General features: G+C 35.9%; 1 protein-coding gene across 1 annotated transcript in view; it reads right to left on the bottom strand.

Moving 5' to 3' along the window:
- CNTNAP2 (contactin associated protein 2) overlaps positions 1-19,351 on the bottom strand; it is a 716,903-nt gene that overhangs the window by 572,212 nt on the left and 125,340 nt on the right. Inside the window, exon 4 of the mRNA XM_085049831.1 lies at positions 12,845-12,992. Within this exon, the coding sequence (XP_084905957.1) occupies positions 12,845-12,992 (148 nt within the window). The remainder of the gene's footprint in view (positions 1-12,844; positions 12,993-19,351) is intronic.

A 19,351-nucleotide genomic window follows, 5' to 3' on the forward strand; every position in this document is an offset into this window, starting at 1 on the left:
GATAAAGAGCTGAAACACAGGCTTTACTAGGTTCCTTTTGACTCTCCTAGAACATCAGTCAATAAAAGGGCAGTACTGAAGATGTTTATTAGAAATGTTGCCTCAGTTTAAAAACCATTTACTGTAAGACATAAATTAGCTGAATTAATGTAAGTCATGATTCACCAGTAAGGGAAAAGAACTCAGCTGAATTTATGACTGTAAACCCCCATTGCCTGTTTCCCTTTTAGCATGCACTGCAGCTCAACAGGCTTTTCTCATATCACACTATTGCCAGCATCCTCCACTACAGCTACAAAAACGTCCTCCCACCTTGAAGAAAATGAGCAACTACCTTCTCTGACCTATACATGTTTACTGAAAGTTTGCTTCTCTTTACTGATTCATTACCACTGAACAAAACACCCTGGGTCTGACTCATTGTAAACAAAGATAATTACCAAAACAAATCACTACAAAAACAGCATCACCAGCCTTGCTTATGGGTTTGGTACATAAATTGCTCTTCTTCCTGATCAATTCATAAGGCTTTTTTAGGTAAGGAAATTACTGACCCTCAAAGGTGTTTTTTTGTTTGTTTGTTTTTTTATAGCTGTGGCTTTAGAAAGCCAGTTTCCAGGTTCTTCAATTTAAGGCCAAGAGAACATATGGTCTATAAGGAAAAAAAAAAAAAAAAGCAATAAAGAACATGTCCATATTAAAAGAATTAAACTCCAATTACCTTGTCAATATGGAGATCTTAAGATAGAAACATTACTATACCAGAAAATTTCTGGAGGATTTGTAGGATCAGATCCATCCCATAAGATATTCATTATTTTTAAATATTTATTATTCATTATTAAGATATTAATTATTTTTAATAATAACCCACATGAAACTTTAAAATTCTGGCTGATAAAATATGATGAATATATAGAATTAAGAAGGTATAAAAATTACCATTTTTTCTCATTTTTTGAATAACTTACGTTCTTTTCAAAATATCTACAGCTTTCTTCATTATTTAAAGATATATATTTTTAACTATAAAACTTCTAAGCACTCTTGTGAAGAGCTGGGTTTCTAGATACTATAGGAATGACAACTGCTTATTTAGAAACAAATCAAAATAAGTACCTGAAATAGGTATACATGCAGATAATTAGGGTCCATATAACATAACTTTATGTTCTTAATGAATATAGATCTCAAAATTCAAGTCACCATTAAAATACAAAGATTATAGCCAATTTTGAATGTTAATTTTTGCTCTTTATTTATGGTTGCCATTTTAGCTTATATCTTGTTAGTAATCTTATTTAACTGAACATTTGCCAAATGTTAAAACAGGGTTTCAAAAGTGATTGATATATGCTAATATCTGAACATACCTAAACAAAAGTTTTCTTGCAGTATTTAACCAGTTCTACCATGAATTCCTAAAGCATACACAGATTCTAAATGTCCCATAAATTCTTAATCTTTAAAATACAGTTAAATTTATTTCTTACATTTCTACATCCATTTTACTATTATTACATGCACTATGAAAAAGAGAGGTTATTATAGAGGATTTAATCATCTCTGATGCATAGTGGCATTCCTAAAAAGTCAAAACTATTGTTGTTTAAAGGATTTTCCTTCACCTCAGTCTGCACCAAGTACAAACAGGTACTTACTAAGTGATCTCTCTATGTCTTTCCTGTTCAATGAGCAATTTAGGAAGCCATCTAAACACCCAGATGAAACCATACACAAAAGTACTTCAACTTGAACTATATTTGAAAGAAAAAAAATTCTATTGTTTTGCTGTACAGCCAGAACAAAACAAGAAATACTCCAGCATCATGGAGCCTAAAATATTTTGTCAAATCCTGTAATAAAAAGGGCTGTATCTAAATAGAGATAACATTTTACCATACACATTGCATGGGACACTTCTCCTGCCATTGTGAACTAATAACTTCTTGTGACAGCCTTAGAAATACTTAGACTAAAAGAACAGCAACAAAGAATCCATTCTCAAAAAGCTTATGAGGCATTTGACACCCTTATAACTAAAGGCACTGTATCTAGGAGGTTGCTTAGTCAAGCCAAATATTTGTTGTATTTTAGTATAATTCACTGGTACAAGAAAGAGACCCAGAAGTTTGTTTGCCTAATTCCTTATGGGCTTTTAGCAAACGAGGATTATTGGGCTGGATAGACATCAGCAGGACACTGCAGGTAGCTTTATGTCATTCTCCAGTTAGCTGCACCTGCAGGAAAGGCTGGACACAAAGGCAAGTGTTCCCTCTTTGGATGGGGATACCATCAGGAAAATTGAAGGTAAGGCAAGGGTTGGCAAGGCACTGTCTCAGGGTGGAAGTGCTATTGGAAGCTTTATGCTGCTCCAGAGAGGACTAAGAATTTAGGAACACTTCTAAAATGTTTGTATACTAACAGAAGCAGTACGAGAAACAAACAGGATAAACTGAAAGCTTTGGTCTCATCCTGGAGCTGTGATGACACTCTCCCTGTCTCCCGGATGGCCCTGTGACCTGCACTGCAGAGGGCTGTTCTCCAGGGTGGAGCCCTGTCCCGGGTTAATGATAAGACTCTCTCTCCTCCGAGAGCGAAGGGCCCCGACACCCCCTCCCCCACCCACAACAGAGCTTCTTAGATGGAAGTGAAGAAAAAACTATTTATTTAACAAAACCACGCAGAGTGCCCTACAAGGCACAGGGGAAGGGGAAAAAACAAGGTGAAAGGCAGTTATTCAACCTGATTAAAAAGTTCTTTTCTCAGACGCAGTCCCTCTCCTCCTCGCCCCCCACCCGGGGCCGGGTGGAGCTCCCTGGAGAGCTCTGCTGTCCTCTGGCCCTCCTGGGTCTCCGGGTGGCAAAGCAGATCGAAGAGAAGGGGTCCAAACGAGGAAAAAGAAGAAGAATGGAAAAAACGGGAACAGAGCTCACTCCGACCCCCGTCCAGCACGCAGTCTCTGCCGGGCGACGAATCCTCCCCCGGAGCAAGGCTTGGAGAAAATGTTTTCAAAACAACCCGCGTTTCTCTCTGCGGCTGGGTGCAGTTAAAGAGACAGGACCACACATTTTTACACATTTTTTTTCTTTCTTGGGCATATAAGCCAACGATAGGGGATAAAGGATTAACATATCATCAATCCAAGACAAGCCCTCAGACCTGGGTCTTAGCTTCTCATGCAGAACTCTGGGTGTAACACAACATAACAGCTCAGTTGTGCTCTGTTATGATCTATTCTCTTCTGTTCTATTCTATTCCATTCTACTCCATCCTCTTCCAATCTCTGTGCTCACCATGAGTCAAATAACAAAGTGAATATTTTTCTGAAATGCCAGTGGTCTTTGAAAGACATATAATACAAAGGCTACAGCTGGAAACAGGATTTCATTTTATTTTTCTGACTCTGTTTCAGAGCCAATGCTTACAAGCATTAACACAATGCCCATGTGTGGCCAGGAACACGATAATGTGTTCTTCAGTTTAGCTTTAAAAAGCTAAATGCAGTCTGGCATAGGCAATTAACAGAGCTACAGAGTTTAAGAGGCATTTGGACAATGTCTTTAATATTACTCTTTAAGTTTTGGTCATCCCTGAAATGGTCAAACAATTGGACTGTTGACAGTCCTTTCCAGCTGTGCTATTCTGTTTTTTTGAAGGGCAACAGCAGCAGTGAGTGAAAGGTGAAGGGACCTTTATTGGCCACTAGAGAAGGGCAATACACCTTTATGAGATAGAAAAACCTGAACTTTTTCCCTGTTTTAGAGGATTCAGGGAAGAGCGGGCATCACAGTGACCTAATTCCCCAAAGGTATGCTTATGAAGATAAGTCCAACTTTAAAACAGGACTTTGTCAAGAAACATAACTCTGTATAGGAATTTACTGCATGAAAATGCCATGGCTCATTTTAACCTTATAAAAACATTACTATGAAGAGTTAAATTTGGGGGCTTTTTTCCTGTCAGTAATGCTGACCCTTTGATATATGCACTTTCTTAGCAGAGAACACTAACCATTGGCAGAGAGGAAATAAGAATTTGCTCATAGTGAGCATGCCTAAAGTAAAAAATACAAATTGCATCATCTTCACCTGAATTTTTGAGAAAAAGCAGAATAAATTGAACTGCATCTGGAGATACTACCTCCTTGATATGTTTTATTCAAGACAGTCAAGAAACAAATACTGGTTAGGGCCTTCAGGCTCCAAATCAATGGCGTAGAACCAAGACCTATAGTGTGAAATCTGCTGAAATTTTGTTTCATGAGGAAAAAAACCCACCTGATTTCTCTAGTGAATAAGTCACCATGGACAAATGGATCAATCACCGTTTACAGGAATGCAAGAAAATAATGCTGAGCAAAGCCATTGAGAGCCTTCATTCAGGCAAAATAAAGATTAAAGGCAGGACTACTGTGATTAGAATGAAGTTTTTGACTGTAGTTACCTACGCGCTACCATTCTTACTTTGTGAAAAAGCACACTTTAACTCTCCTGGTTTTGAGGTTTTCAGATGTTTATAGAATGATATAGAATGATAGAATGATGTTTTAAATCTCCATCATCCTATTAACTGTTTGCAGAGCACTGTATGGAAGATCTCTTCTGTGGTGTGTGTAGGCAGTTGCAGGAAAACCTATTAGAAAATGTCAGTCTGCTTTTTTTCCACAAGAGCCAGATCTGACTTTAAAAAACTTTCATCAAAACCTGAAAGATTTTATAAAATTTGTCCATAAATTCTGTTTATATACCAGGGAAAAGTTTTAATTCATTCCACAGCAAAAAAAAAAAAAAAAAAATTAAAATAGACTTTTCAAACATGCCAGGTGCTTACAGCTTTCTAAAAAAAAGGTTAATGATTAAAAAAAAATATTCAAGTGTAATTGAAAACTGTGTAAGAATATAACTGGAAAACTCCACCCCACCTGAAATCAGCACATTGGTTCTACTTTCACTGCCAGCTAACTAATGAACCTGTAAAGAATACACACGGTCATTGCACTTCTCAAAGCTGTGGTGCTTGAGAATATCTGCCAGCAACCTCATTAAAATTACAACTGGAAAATAATGGATTTTTCATTTTGTTTTCAAATGCAAAAAGCTGAGAGAGCAAAAAGTTTCCTATTGCATCAGATTAAAAAAGATGAAGAATAATTTTTTTTTTCCTTCAAATTCCTTTTATATCAAATCTTTCTGAAATATTTGATTTAGAAAAAAGAAGTTAAAATGAAACAATAAGGTATTTGGAAATATTTTTTTCTGTTTCAGCCTGAATCTTCTGATTTTAGAAGTATATTTCTTAATGCACTAAAAAAACCCAAACAATAAAACACAGCTATTTTTTAAAATTGTTTTAAAATTTATGTGGTACCTACTACCAAAAAAGGCCTATGTTTGTCAGTGATAACAACTGAAGATAATAAATGGACTGACTGAAGCCTGTTCTCACTTATTTTTTGTGCCAAAATATATGAACATGTATATAAGAACATGTGCTTTCCTGGAGCGGGCATAGAGGAGAACAATCTGTACTGAGGATAGTTATAAAGACAGATGGTATTTTTAGTCTTAAATTACAAAACTCTACTCTTAAATGACTACCATGACCTGAAAATATCTGGAGGATAAAAGGTGTCCATTTTCATGACCTTAAGGAAAAAACAAATCTCTTGCCTGACGAAAAAGTAGAACAAATCCACTAACAAGGAAGCAAACTTACCAATAGAGATGTATTCAAACAGATCTTTAAAAGTTTGCAAAGAAAAAGTTCACAGTTCATTTCCCTCACTCTCCACAGTTTAGATATGATTATTCATCCATGCGCCTTTCATTTCAGAAAGAGAATATCAAACTAATTTTGCCACTGATGAGCTGTGAAGGTGATGGCTAAAATTCAAACACAGAGGCCTAAATAGGTATAGAAGTTCCCAGGACACAAATACTGGAATTTAAGAGAAAAGGAGAAAAACAGTCGGTTGCTTAGCAGAACTCTTAACTGTCCAAACCACTGACACAAGTAAAGCCTTTGCAGATCACATCAGCCTCTGCTAAATGATTCTTTCAGTTCTGTTTTTACTCCGCATTACAATCCCCATATATTCAAAGCACTGTCACTTACAGCAAGTTAGTAAAGTTGCTAGAAATATGGTAACATATGATTTCACAAAATAAACACTTCAAAATGATTCTTCCATTCTGCCAGTTAATATTTTTATGCTCAGAAAAACCTGAGCAGAAAATTTAGTGGCACATTTATTGCAAGTAATAAAATATCATAAGAAAAGCTAGGAAATTTTTTGCAGATTACTGGACTACGTAAGTATCTTCACAATTTAGGCATGTATTCACACAGGTACAAAAGTGGAAGAGCAGAAATATGTATGCATAGTTTTACTAACATATAGAGCTGTATTTTATTTTCATGGGGTATTTCAATAGGGATCATAAGACTTCATGAGACTTTGGAACATACATTTTGTATGTTACATGCTGGTGAAACAAAATGTCCAGGGTATACTGTTGAATCTGGCCAAGTGAAACTTCATAAGATTCAATAAAAGGGAAATGAAGCAGTTTTCTGATCTACTTTTAAACAGTCGTTTTGACATTTGGATGCAACAGATTATTCTGGAATAATGGAAGTTTCTCTTTTAAGTGTGTATGGCAATCATGTGAGACAGTGAGTGAGATATGGATAGTAAGTTAGTGCCAATAGCATGAAACCAAGCTAAGCAGATTTCAAATGAGTAAATTTCCTAGCAGCTAAGTATAGTTGAATGCAGAATTAACTGTCAAGGGTAATTGTTTTAACACAAAGTCACTGCAGGCAAACAAAATTAACTACAACAACCAAAAGATCCCTTCAGCCCACAGTTTTACCACTTCAATACTTCCTAATCAGTTTTTGCGAATATTCATTTGGCTCATTCCTTAAGAGCATCTCCAAATCTTATTTCAGCTCTTGTAACGTGATTCCATGACCTAAGTTTTTTTCACTTTACTATTTGTGGAGCAAATGCTCATCATAAAAATATTCATTATTTTGTGAATAACCACAGGACTGCAGTTGCTATTTTTCCTTCTTTTCCCTCCCTTAAAAAGAAAAAAATAAAAACAGTCACCAATCAGAAAACTGAAACAGTAACATTTGACATAGCACAGTACAAGTAATAGAGCTAATATCTGAAAAAGAACAGATTTGCAAACACAGGTCACATGACATTTGTTTAGTCCCACTGCTTCCTAAGCATTAGCAAACAGAGCTGGTCGGTGAATGCAAACAGTTCAGTGTGCAGCCATTTATGGAGCTTTATAATTGTTCCTGTTACCTATTTGCCTCGGGTATAATGAGTATTTGCATGGCTTTCTGCCATTTCCAAGTGTTGTTTGGTTTTTTTCAAGTATATCCTACAATTCAGAAGTGAGTCATCTGGAACTTGCAAATTCTTACCATCAGATGTGCAATTTTGTCAAAAAGATACAGAAGTACTGTTTAGATCCAGAAAATCAGCACAGTCATATAGAAACTCCTCTGTGTATAAAGGTATCATGAGTGTTTTCCAGACAGGATTTCATGACTCAGAAGGTCTCCTACAGTTATCTTGAAAAGCATGGCCAAAGCCTATGCAATAATAGACTATTGCCTTTATTTTTAGGCATTCATCTGCCACAGGATATAGATTAAAGGAACTATTCATATGGCAATGATTCAGCAGGAGCTTATCACAGTCTTCACGAATCAGTAGTAAAATGTACTATATTGTGGTTTTCATGGCCTCCAGATGCCACGTGTTGCTGCCTGTCTCAAAAATTCATAAAAGTGAACATGGTGGAAGATCCATGTCTTGTGCCATTGCTCTCTATCTCCAAAAGTTTGCAAATAAAATTTGGCCATCAGTTCACATTTAACTGATTTCAGTGGATATTTTGTCTTTGGTTAGATTACTTTCTTCTTTGTGACTTGCTTTTTGATAAATGATGTCACTTCAAGTGTAAAGACCTTTTTCTCCTTCATGGTTTATTGAAATACATAATTTTAAAATAAAAGATAAAAGTCCCGTTGAGTAAGAAGTGCTGTTTATGTTATAGTGTAATCTATTTGCAGAGATTTTTCAAACTTATTTTGGTCATGCAATTTCTCCGTTAATATAGCTATTGGGAAAGTTCTTTAAACAATTTTAATTTTTTTTAAAATAAGATATGGTCAGTTTTCCACTATAGAAAAAGAAAGAAAACAATTTTCTTTCTGAATTTTGTTTTAGAGTAAGTCCCTAATTCTTTTTTGGTGACTTCTATGAACTCTGCCTGTTAGAAGACAACCCCACAGATCTCATCCACACAAAATACAGAAATAAAATTTCAGAGACAGAACAGATTTTAAACTGTGAGCAAAACAAAGCTAAGAGAAGAATACTTGGTAATTCTATGAACTTCTCCAGGGAACAGATGTGAGCTCTAACTGCTCTCTGGAAAACACACCTGTTTTCAAAATTGATTTGTTGGGTAAGGAAGGACATGGATTTCACCCCTTGTACAAAAAATTAGATGTGTATCTTACATAAATACCCAAACAAAATAGGAGAAATATGGCAATTAGTGACCTGATCTTTGAATAAGCAGTTCAATGTGAGGAAGCATTTTTCTTAGAGGTCTGAGGCTAATGACCAGGTTGAAGCAATGTGCAAAGAAAGAGTTTTTATAGTCACTGTGTATGGCTTCCCAATTAAACCTTGCATGCAATGTGAGAAAATATTGGATTTTTGTATCTGAAAATATCTAAATAAAAAACCACATTCATTACTAGTCTATTAACTAAAAAAAAAAATATAATTATGATATACTGGGCAGTCTTTCCACTTTCGTAGTAATTCCAAAAATTGGGGTAGATTTGACTAGAAGCCTGTCTTTTGACCAGGCTTTTAAAATTGGTGATTATCTAAATGTGTAGTTCCTTAAACGACAGCAGGATTAATCTGCAAATCACACTGGTTAATGGCAGTGCTTATATTTATATGCAAATATATGCACTTCTAATCATAAGGTTAAAAACTTGGACTCTGCCAAAGGACACATCTACATAGAAAGGTGCAGCATTTACACCTGGCTTCAAATAATTCATTTGGAGACAAGCTGGGAATTTGTAAACAGTACTCCCTGGTTACAGTATTCATCCCAAAGAGCTGCCTGCCCCTCTCTTTACACAATGAATTTTTAGTTTTTCTTCTCAACAGCTCTGCTGCTCTCTACTGATACCATTTTGGGAGCAGCCCAATTCCTGCATGTAAAAACCAAACTGCATTGAAGGAGAGTTGATGAAAGAAAAGTTCCTATACACATAAAACCAGAATATATTATTTTTAATCTTATACTGAAAAAAACCCCACAATTATTATTTAAATCACTTTTAATACAAACAGACCAGCAATACTCTCTCACTAAAATTACAAAATTATATTGGGCCACCTTAAGCCTTCAATGAAGACACATTTTATCAGTGTTTTTATGATTCCATACATTGTGTCCTTGGCAGATGCTTTTTATTCTTCTTCAAAAGTCCAGCAAGCAAGCAACTTTTCATCAAACAACTAAAATAATTTTGTCAGGAAGCTGTGTTTTATTTTTACTCACATTTACTTTGAGCCTCTAAAAATATCCCGTCGCTTACCTACAGTATTGTGTGTTCATTTCATCAAAATGTACCATTTTTATGTGTAAATATTGCAGCAAATATGGTGGGGTTTATTGTTCTATTCTGCTACATTTTCTTCTGTTGAAGAGAGTTGTATTTGACAGTAAACTAGATACTGGTTTCTTGCATCAACCCCCTGAATTTGAATTTGTTGTACAAGCACGGAGGTATACTTAAAAGCAAGTATTTAATATGCTGGAAAATTTATCATGCTGTAATGTCTGGTTTACTTAAAACAGCACATAAAACATTTTAGCAGTATGATGGTAAACATTTGTTTATTAAAAGCCATGTACTGAATAATCAGAGTTGTCCCTAAAATTTCAGAAGTTCAGTTTCTCTGAGTTAGAATTAATTTTAGAGTAACCCCCAGCTCCTCAGGAAACAGATATCATAGAATCATGGAACAGTTTGGATTGGAAGGGACCTTTAAAGGCCACCTAGTCCAATCTCTCTGCAGTGTTCAGGGACATCTTCAACTAGATTGAGTTGCTCAGAGCCCCATCCAACCTGACCTTGAATGTTTACAGAGATGGCGCATCCACCACCTTTTTGGATAAATTGTTCCAGTGTTTTACCACCCTTGTAAAAAATGTCATTCTTAAATCTAATCTAAATTGACTCCTTGTTAGTTTACAACCATGTCGTGGTTTTGATTGGCCCAAAACATCAGCAAGGTATTTTTAACATCTAAGAGAAATTTAAACCCCTCAGAAGCTGTTGTGGTGGGCATGGGGAGGTGTCTGAGGGGTGGGGTGTGGCACAAAGATGGCTCCTGCGTGTCCTGAGTGCAAGTTCTGGAAGTTTTTACATCAAGTCCAGCAGAGCCAATCTCTGATGGCTCTGAAAGTGATGGACATGCTGCTGGCCAAGTTTGGGCCAATTAGAGGCACTAGTTATGCCTCTGTGAAAACATGTTTGAGAAAAAGGTAGGCATGCACTTCTTTGTAGTTAGAGGAGGAGGAGGAGGTGGAGGTAAAAATATGTGAAGGGAGAACAGCATGGAGACGCCAAGGTCAGTGAAGAAGGTGGGGGAGGAGGTGCTCCAGGCACCGGAGCTGAAAACCCTCTACTAGCCATGGTGAAGGCTATGGGGGGAGCAGGAGGTGTCCCTGCAGCCCATGGAGTCCACAAGGATGCAGAAATCCACCCACAGCTCACTCCAGAGGAGCAGCTGGATGCCTGGAGAAAGCTGTGAACCAGTGGGAGTCTCATCTAAAGAGTCAAAGCTGCAAAGGCTTTGCAACGGAGAGAAAGGCCTTGCTCCTGGGATGGAAGCAGCCTGGCCTCGGCTTGGGAGAGTCTGCACAGCTCCTTATGGGCAGAGACACGTTGCAGCAGAATTCGGGTGGGATGTTGCTCATGAGATTGGACCCATGCCAAGGAAGTTCACAGAGGACTGTCTCTTGTGGGAAGGACCCCATGGCTAAGTAGAGAACCTCTCTCCCTGATGGACTGACCAGAGAACAAACCCCTCACCCTGCCCCCTGCCCATGTTGTTGGAAGGGGGGTGAGCGGAGAGATTGCTTCTTAAGAGGGTGGGGGTGAAAGCAGAGAAACTGTCTAGAGAGAGAGAGATAAGTAGAGATAAAGAGTATTTATAGTAGAAGAATTCTGTTGATGTAAAGATTTACGGACCTGCTCTGTGGACTGAGAAAATACCCCACGCCCAGCCCCCCTACCCAAACTGTTGGCTGGAAGGAGGAAAGGGGGTGAATAAAAAATGGGTTCCTAAGAGGGAGGGGGGTGAGTGAACAAAGAACTGTATGAAAAGTTTATTTTTATCTCTCATTTATGCTCTGACTCGGTTAGGTAATTAAATCACTTTGCAACTTTAAGTTTAGAGCCTGTCTGCCCTTTCTTCCGTGTGTCCTCCTACCAGTGTCCTATCTCACTTAACTCCTGAGATTGGTGTGTGTTTTTACAGTTTTTTTTCTTTCCCCTCTCCTGCACATCTGCAGCAGGAGAGAGCCGGAGTGCTGGCATTTAGTCAGGGTCAAACCCTGACAAACCATTACCCTTTGTCTGATTCCAACAGGTCCTGCTCTTCTCTTTTTGCAAATATATCTAATATCTATATGTGCCCTCAGCACAGCAGCACCAACACCACAGCAAGTTTGATTTGATTTCTCAGCTAAGTTCCTGCAGCTGTTGGGAAACTCTGTGATTCAATATACATTTTTAAAACATTCATTGTATGGAAATAAGAAAAATAATACCAAAACTGTATTTTTCATGGTTCTGTTGGTGTTGAATGAAAGTATGTAGCTTTTTGACTATTTGATTGAATCAAAACAACAACCGAAATCAGAGGTTTTCTTTTTTTTTTTGCTAGTTAGAGTGGCAAAGCGCTCCAATATGTCTTATGTCACCCAATGAAGTCAATCATGAGACTTCCCCACTTTATTCTAAAGCCTGGTTATTAAAAGACAAACCTCAAATAACATCTTCCAGCTAAACTACCAACAAATCCAGGATACTGCCTAAAAACCATGTAGATATAGGATATCATAAAGTCAGTTTTACAGGTTTACAGATTTTAAACGCTGACTGGATAGATTTGAAGGAAGGGGATTAGAAAGTAACCTTGCTTTTCTTAAAGCATTATCAGTTCTGCTCTTAAATACAGAAGCACTTGTACCATTGCTCACCTGGATTTCAAAAGAAATTCTGAAGTCACATTGAAATACTCAAGAAAATATCTCAGAAAAATATGTCATATATTTAGGCAATCTGAGCTATTCTGATAGAATTCTTATTTATTGCTCTAATTTTATGTCTAGTACCAGGCAATAAATTATGTCCTGTTTCCGTTTTATCTCTCAGGACCCAACGTGACATTTGTTTGAATATGATCTTTTTCTGAAATGTCCCAATCAAGCTTATACAATAGCCCCAGCCTTCTACAAAAGAAACCATGAAGATGAAAAGGAGCAACTTCACAGCACTATCATAATTTCCAGTGTTGCATCTTCCAGAGAAGAACAAACTTTCAACTCAGAATTAAATTTCCAGCAAATATTTCATGATGCCTTTGGTAATACAACCAGCAAACCCAGAACTAAGGTAAAAGTCTTTAAGATTTGGATTTAATCTGAAATCCAAAATGACTTTTTATTTAGGGGCGGATAAACAGGATCATCATGGAAAAACTTACAGTAGGAGCAGCCATAGACTTCAATTCTCAACCCGATTTGGCCTTCTCCATTCCAGTCCAAAGGAACTATCCTCACATAGCGAGCAATAACTGGATGTTGTAAATCATGCCGGACCACGCTGTCAGAGTTTGTATTTCCAGGAAATGCCTAAGGGAAAGAAGAAAAGAAAGAATAAAATCAGTTCTAGAATCTACACAGTGGGCATCTGAATACATATAAAATCCTATAATAAATACCAATAGTGGAACAGAAAATGAAAGAATAAGCACTACTATTGCAAACTGTAGTCATCGAAATATTGAAAGAGACAAAATTTAAGCTGGTCTTTTGCTTACAGTTACAGGAGTAGCTAAATACATGCTCAGATACTACTTATTAAAAAAATATATCTTTGAAGAATAATTATTTTGCACCATACATAGTAGACCCAGGTGGAAGGAAGATACATAGCATCATTTCTTTGGTGAACTCACAAAATTATAACATATATTAATGGTTACATTCACCTTCATTTTTCTGTGTTGCAGCTCTTGATGTGCTAAATGATGATGATGGCACTCCTCACTTCATAGATGAGTTTGTAAGAGACATTAATTAGTGTCTGTGAAGTACTTATATATTCGAGTGGTATAAAGAAGTGAACAGTTCTCTCTTTTGAGCTGAGGAAAGCACACACCGAACATGGACAAAAAATCCTACTGAGCAGCTCCCTGTTTTCCTAGTGTTCTAGGAATCACAGGAGGGAATAAAAAATTTGATTCCTTTAAAAATGTATATTTTAGTGAGCATGCGAGGTAATGATCCATAGTTCAAGAGCAAATTCCATTTGGGCATATCTTAATTTTATGATACTTGGCATAATCTTTTCAAAACCTTATTGATGTAGAGGTTGGCTGGTTGTTTTGGTTTGGGCATGTTTGTTTGTCTGTTTTTACTTTCCTAGAAGTATTAGGGTCAAAGGAATCTGAATATAGGAAGACATAATATTTTCTACATAATTTGATTAAATTATTGATGAAAATGATTCTCAAAATCACAATTATTTTCTGTAGCTCTCCAAACTTTGTGCCCTCACTCATGCTTTACCAGTCCTTTGTGAGAAACAGAGCTGATCCCAGCAGGTACTTGATATTTTAAGGATTCCCATTGGTATATGAACCAGCAACATCTGCTGAATGCATAAACATAGTCAATAGAGAATAAGGCAGTCTGTCATTAGTTTCCCAGATTAATACAGCGCATTCCATTAAGTCTCCTGCAGAACAATATCTTTTAAACATAGCCTTCATTTAAATAAATGGGGAACAGTAATACACGCTTTGTGGATAAAACAAGTATCAGGCCAAAATCCATTACTGCAAGACTGAAAAATCAATTTACAGGAGCTTGAAAATTATGCACAATTGCTGTAAAATCCCTTTACTGGCCAATAAGATTTAATGGCATAATTTAGACACACATCTCTAATAGGAGATTTTTTTAAACAGGGAGTGAATATCTGGCTAAAAATATTAAATAATGTATAGAAAGTTACAATAAGAAACCTCCTTGCAAAATTTTTTTCAGAATTATTTTTGTATAGGTGGAAATACCTATGTAAGTTAAACAACTTTTTCAGATTATTCATCTCATTATGTCATTGAAATATTATTGCCCAATATCATGCTTTTTCTTTAATCCAAACTGGTAAAGTTATCAAAATGGCTCATTTGTCTGTAAAACACTGTCTCAACTCCAAAATCCTCTGTTGTATAAATCATTTATCTTCTTGTACTGGATACTGACTTCTGTAAGCTGCTTTATATTTCAGCTCACATTGCAATGAAAAGACGGGGGATGTTATTAAGCAGCAACCACTTAAGGCAGTGCTCCACATGACAGCAATGTAATAAGAATGAAGAAAGGTAAGAAAATAAGTCCCCAAATCCTTTCTAAATAGTGCTTTTGAACATATGTTGAATTGAGCTTTCAAAAGTATTCACCAATATTTTTGTCGCTCCTTAAGAGAAAACTCTGTTTATCTCCAAATAATTTTCAAAATTTAACAGGGCAGGTTTATAGGACAGATAACACATTTTAACAGGCCAACTAATAAGATTTAAATATACATAAATAAAGAAATAAAAAAACCAATCATTTGGCACAGTAGTCTCCTTCAGCAGAAGTTGCAGCAAAAATTGTTGTGTGATCTTTAAAATTCCCTTTGACTGTACCAATATGCTTCAGCCATCCCACTGTACATAGGGGTACTGTAGAGACATTCAGTATAATTCTCTTTGCATAATTAAAGAACCTGAGAAAAATGAAGGTAAGGATTTGGGAATTTTGGAAGGAAAATTATGGAAAGTTAAGATTCAGACTCAGTTATTTTTTTCCCTGTACTTACAGAACAACTACATTCTAATCAATAATTAAAAATACTGGAGCTGACTTATACATTCATATAAGTATTGTAATGAAGTTAACACACAGCTTAACAGCAATGTGTAAGTAAAACTGACCAAAATGGTTTTAGTTTCCTGTAATAGGACAGTTTGCAACAGTTTTACAGTACTCAATTCTATGGATAAAGAAAGTACATTATAAAATCTCATTTTGGAAAAATGCATTTTGCAATAAAGGATTAAAAAGAAAATCTCAGCATCAAAAAATTTATCTCTGAAATAAGGAGGTACAGAAATGCCTAAAATATATTAAGTGAACAAAAGTGGAAGTTTTCATACTTTAAGCAGAGTTAAATGATGAAAGAATGGTGGTTAGATCCTCGACCAAATAAAGAAAATGATGTTTGCAATCTTTCCAGCTCTCTGGGAAGCAGAGAAAAAACCTGTACTTCGTTGAAAAATATCATCACATCTATACCAGAAAACCTAACTTAGTTAAGGGGAAAATTAATTCTTCACCTGACTTAATTCAGGTGAAGAATTCTCCATCCAAATTAATGATCTATTGAGACACAAGTACTAAAATTACTTCAGTATAGGCTCTTTCTAGCATGGTGCAAAATTAGGGCAACACATGGAATAGTAGGATGACATTTCTTTGCCTGTAAGAGGAACTACTAATTTTTTTCATAACTTTCTTTAATTACTAGTACTTTTTTTTCTCACTACTTTTATTTTATACTTACTGTTATATTCCTGACAGTTATATTTTGCCTTTTCAGCAAAGGAAGGAATAATTTATGTCTCTGAATTTCTGAAAAAAACCCAGCTATGCTTCTAGCTTTAATCTGACACTGCAACAGTGAAAACACTGCAGAGTCTGTGTTCTGTGGTACTATAGCTCTACAAAATGGCAGAAACAGGAAACAGAAGTACCATATTATAAAATATGGAAATATCTACAGGTAGGCATCATATGTCTTTAGGAAACATGACTAGGTTTTTCTTCAGGACTCCAAGGTGAGTTAAGCATGACGCTAACTAAAACTTAAAATCTTTATTTTATAGAAAATGCCCCAAACTCCAAACCAAATCATTTTTTCAAAAGAGAAGTATTACAAAAGTGAGACATTGACAGCCCTCTGCCTGCACAGCAAAGAAAGTCTGGAAACAGTTCTTCACTTGAGTTCTCAAGGCTCTGCACCCTCAAGGAGCAGAGCAGGGCTGCCTTGTTCCTGGAAGCTCTGGGCCAGCAGTGCAGTGGAATGGTGTTTGGCATTGCAGGGAACTTCAAATCCAGGGGCCCTGGAAAAGTTCATATCACACACTGCTTCTCCACAGGCTGATGAAATCCACAGCAGATTTCAGAGAAGATGTTTCAAAAATGTGTTATTCTTTTGCCACATGGACATTTAAGAAAAAAAGACAAAACCTGAACTTCATAAATGCTTCCTTGCTGGTGAAATGTTCCTTTGCTCGATACCTATGAAAACCCAGCCCAACTGCATCATCTACTCTCAAACAGCAAGAACAAGAGGATTGGGTAAAGGAGAATGTTAAGAGATTTCAAGAAGGGGAACAAAAAAAGAGATGAAATATGGAAGGAAAACAGGTTGCAGAAGGAAAGAATCATAGCAAATATAGAGGAAAAATTTAATGAATCAGAAAGCAACAGATGTGGGTTATCTCCATTTTAGCTCAGTTTTGACATGTTGCTGTCCTTTCACGTGGTAACTGTGTGGAGTGATAGGAGGCAGAAATCCTTTACTTGAAGAAACATCCCTTCATTCTCCCCATTGAACAGCACAATCAGTAATGCTACAGTTTTCATACCGTTTCCCTAAAAACAAACACGTTCAAAGCAAAACAACATTTCTAAAGCATCCTTCATAATCACCTAACGCAGAAATGCATCTGAATAGAAAAGAAGTATCTGAAAGTAATTAAAAGGTATAGCAGGTATTTCCCTTATCACAAATGATGAAATCCTCAAATGATTTAGCAGGAGCTGAATCTCATCTCTCGAATTTGCGGTTGCAAAATGACCAGAACTTCTAAGAGCTCGGGATAAACAACCAGTGGGATCAACTAAACATTATAATGCTGATGATGGTGTGTTTATATGGACTTGATTCTATTATCAGTGGGTAATATAAATTAGTAAATCCTAATTTCAGTGGTTATCCATATACTTCCCTCAGCCACATTTCTCTGTTTTATATAGATATGTATGTGTGTGTGTAGGTGTGTGTTTGTGTGGGTGTGTCTAACACAGGTTTTTATATACATATATATATAACCTATGTTATATGTGTAGAACCAAAAATTTCTGGAAAGTTACTCACATACTCAGAGTAAGGAATATCTACTAGCAGGCTTTCATTAGTACTGAATACACTTTTTTGTTCTATGATCAAAATGTTTCCTGGGATTTTTTAATCAGATCCATCATTTGGTACAGGTTATGCCCTTATATTCTCTACTAATTCCTAGGAAGTTTAATTTCAGGGTAAAATTCTGTCTTTGTATGCTGAAAACATATTCTAACCACATGTGATCACAATTTAATGAATAATATAATGAATTATCACTACATTCAAAGATTAAAGCCAAAAGCTTATTTGCTGCCTTTTACCCTTTCACATTTCCTAGCAAAAGTAAATGATTTAGCAACATAACAGTATTGATCTTTATTTTAAAAAATTAACATTTTATAGCCCAATAGCTACTGCTTTACTTAAAAAGGACTCAATCTCCTCTATAGGAACTTTGATTTTTGTTTTTTAGCAAGAACCTTAAGAAATCTGTAAGTTGCAAAAAATTTTTAAGAAATATTGTCAATTATTAAGAAATTCAATTTTTAAGAAATAAGATACCTCTAAGATATTTCAGTTTTGTACAAAGTTTCCTAGGAAATGTTTTTAAAATTTAATGACAGAGAATTGAAAAGAATGATATTATACCCTGAACATAATTTCAAATACCTGAAGGAAAAATTACAAATATGAACTTCATTATCAAATCTGTCAGTGAGTTTTAATTTAATGTATTGGTGTTTGCATTTTTTCTTTTGAAAAAGAAACAAATGAAACTCTTATACACAAGGAAACAAACACAAACCAGAAATTTCCACACCCTCACACAAGTACTGCTCTCAGAACTTGACTCAGTAGCTGGATGTAAGTGAAACATTTACTTCTCTTCCAGCACTCTTGTGGGATATTATCTTTGTTTAATTTGCTTTGAGTAATGAAGCCTAAAGCCAAAATCCTTAACAAAAAAAGAACTACTTCTCCATCTTGCTCATATGCCCTAAACCAAAGAATTAATTGCTTTTCTCATACTTCTATGTACACTTTTTCATACTCTATTTATGCACAGAAATATTACCAAATTACCTGTGATTTTTGCTAGGGAAACGGAATTATTTTCAGGAATGTGTAGCAACTATTTGTTGACTTTATATTACTGCAATGTTTGAGGCAGGACATCTGACAATGCATATATGTACAGACTGAAGGGTTTTGTTGGTTTGTCCCCCCCCCCACCCCGAAATCTACTTAATAACCCCATTCCTGTAACCTTTAGACTCACAAACAAGAGGACAGAGACATATATGGATGCTGTTAAATTTTGCTTTATGGGACCTCAGAGATACCATCAGAGCAAAGGCACCAACAATGTCATGTTTCTCTACATCCCGAAATTGAATGCAATATTCCAGAGATGTGTGAAATATCTCATGAGCAAAGATATTCTTCCCTTTTGGTGCAGGGACCACACATAACATGAAAAATTTCTACAACAAAAATTCACAAAGTTAGTAGATAATTTACAGGCCTGCATAATGAAGAAGTGATTTCAACTCCTTTGCTGAAACACAGGCTTTGTTACACTTGACATAAAATGGGAGCATTCTAAAATTTTTTAAACCTAAGCTATATACAAAAAAAAATTGAAATATAATTAGGGTTTTAAAGTCAACACTTGTACTAGAAGTAAAGTTTCCTGCAGGGTGTTAATGAATTCCTGAATACCAGTATGATATTAATTTATTTACATAATTATCTGCTATTTATTCCCCAGAGATTCATACAATTCCCAGTGGGAAAATGTGATTAT

This window comes from Lichenostomus cassidix, chromosome 2 (genome assembly GCF_008360975.1).
Source record: "Lichenostomus cassidix isolate B80296 chromosome 2, HeHo_3.0, whole genome shotgun sequence".
Classification (NCBI taxonomy): domain Eukaryota; kingdom Metazoa; phylum Chordata; class Aves; order Passeriformes; family Meliphagidae; genus Lichenostomus; species Lichenostomus cassidix.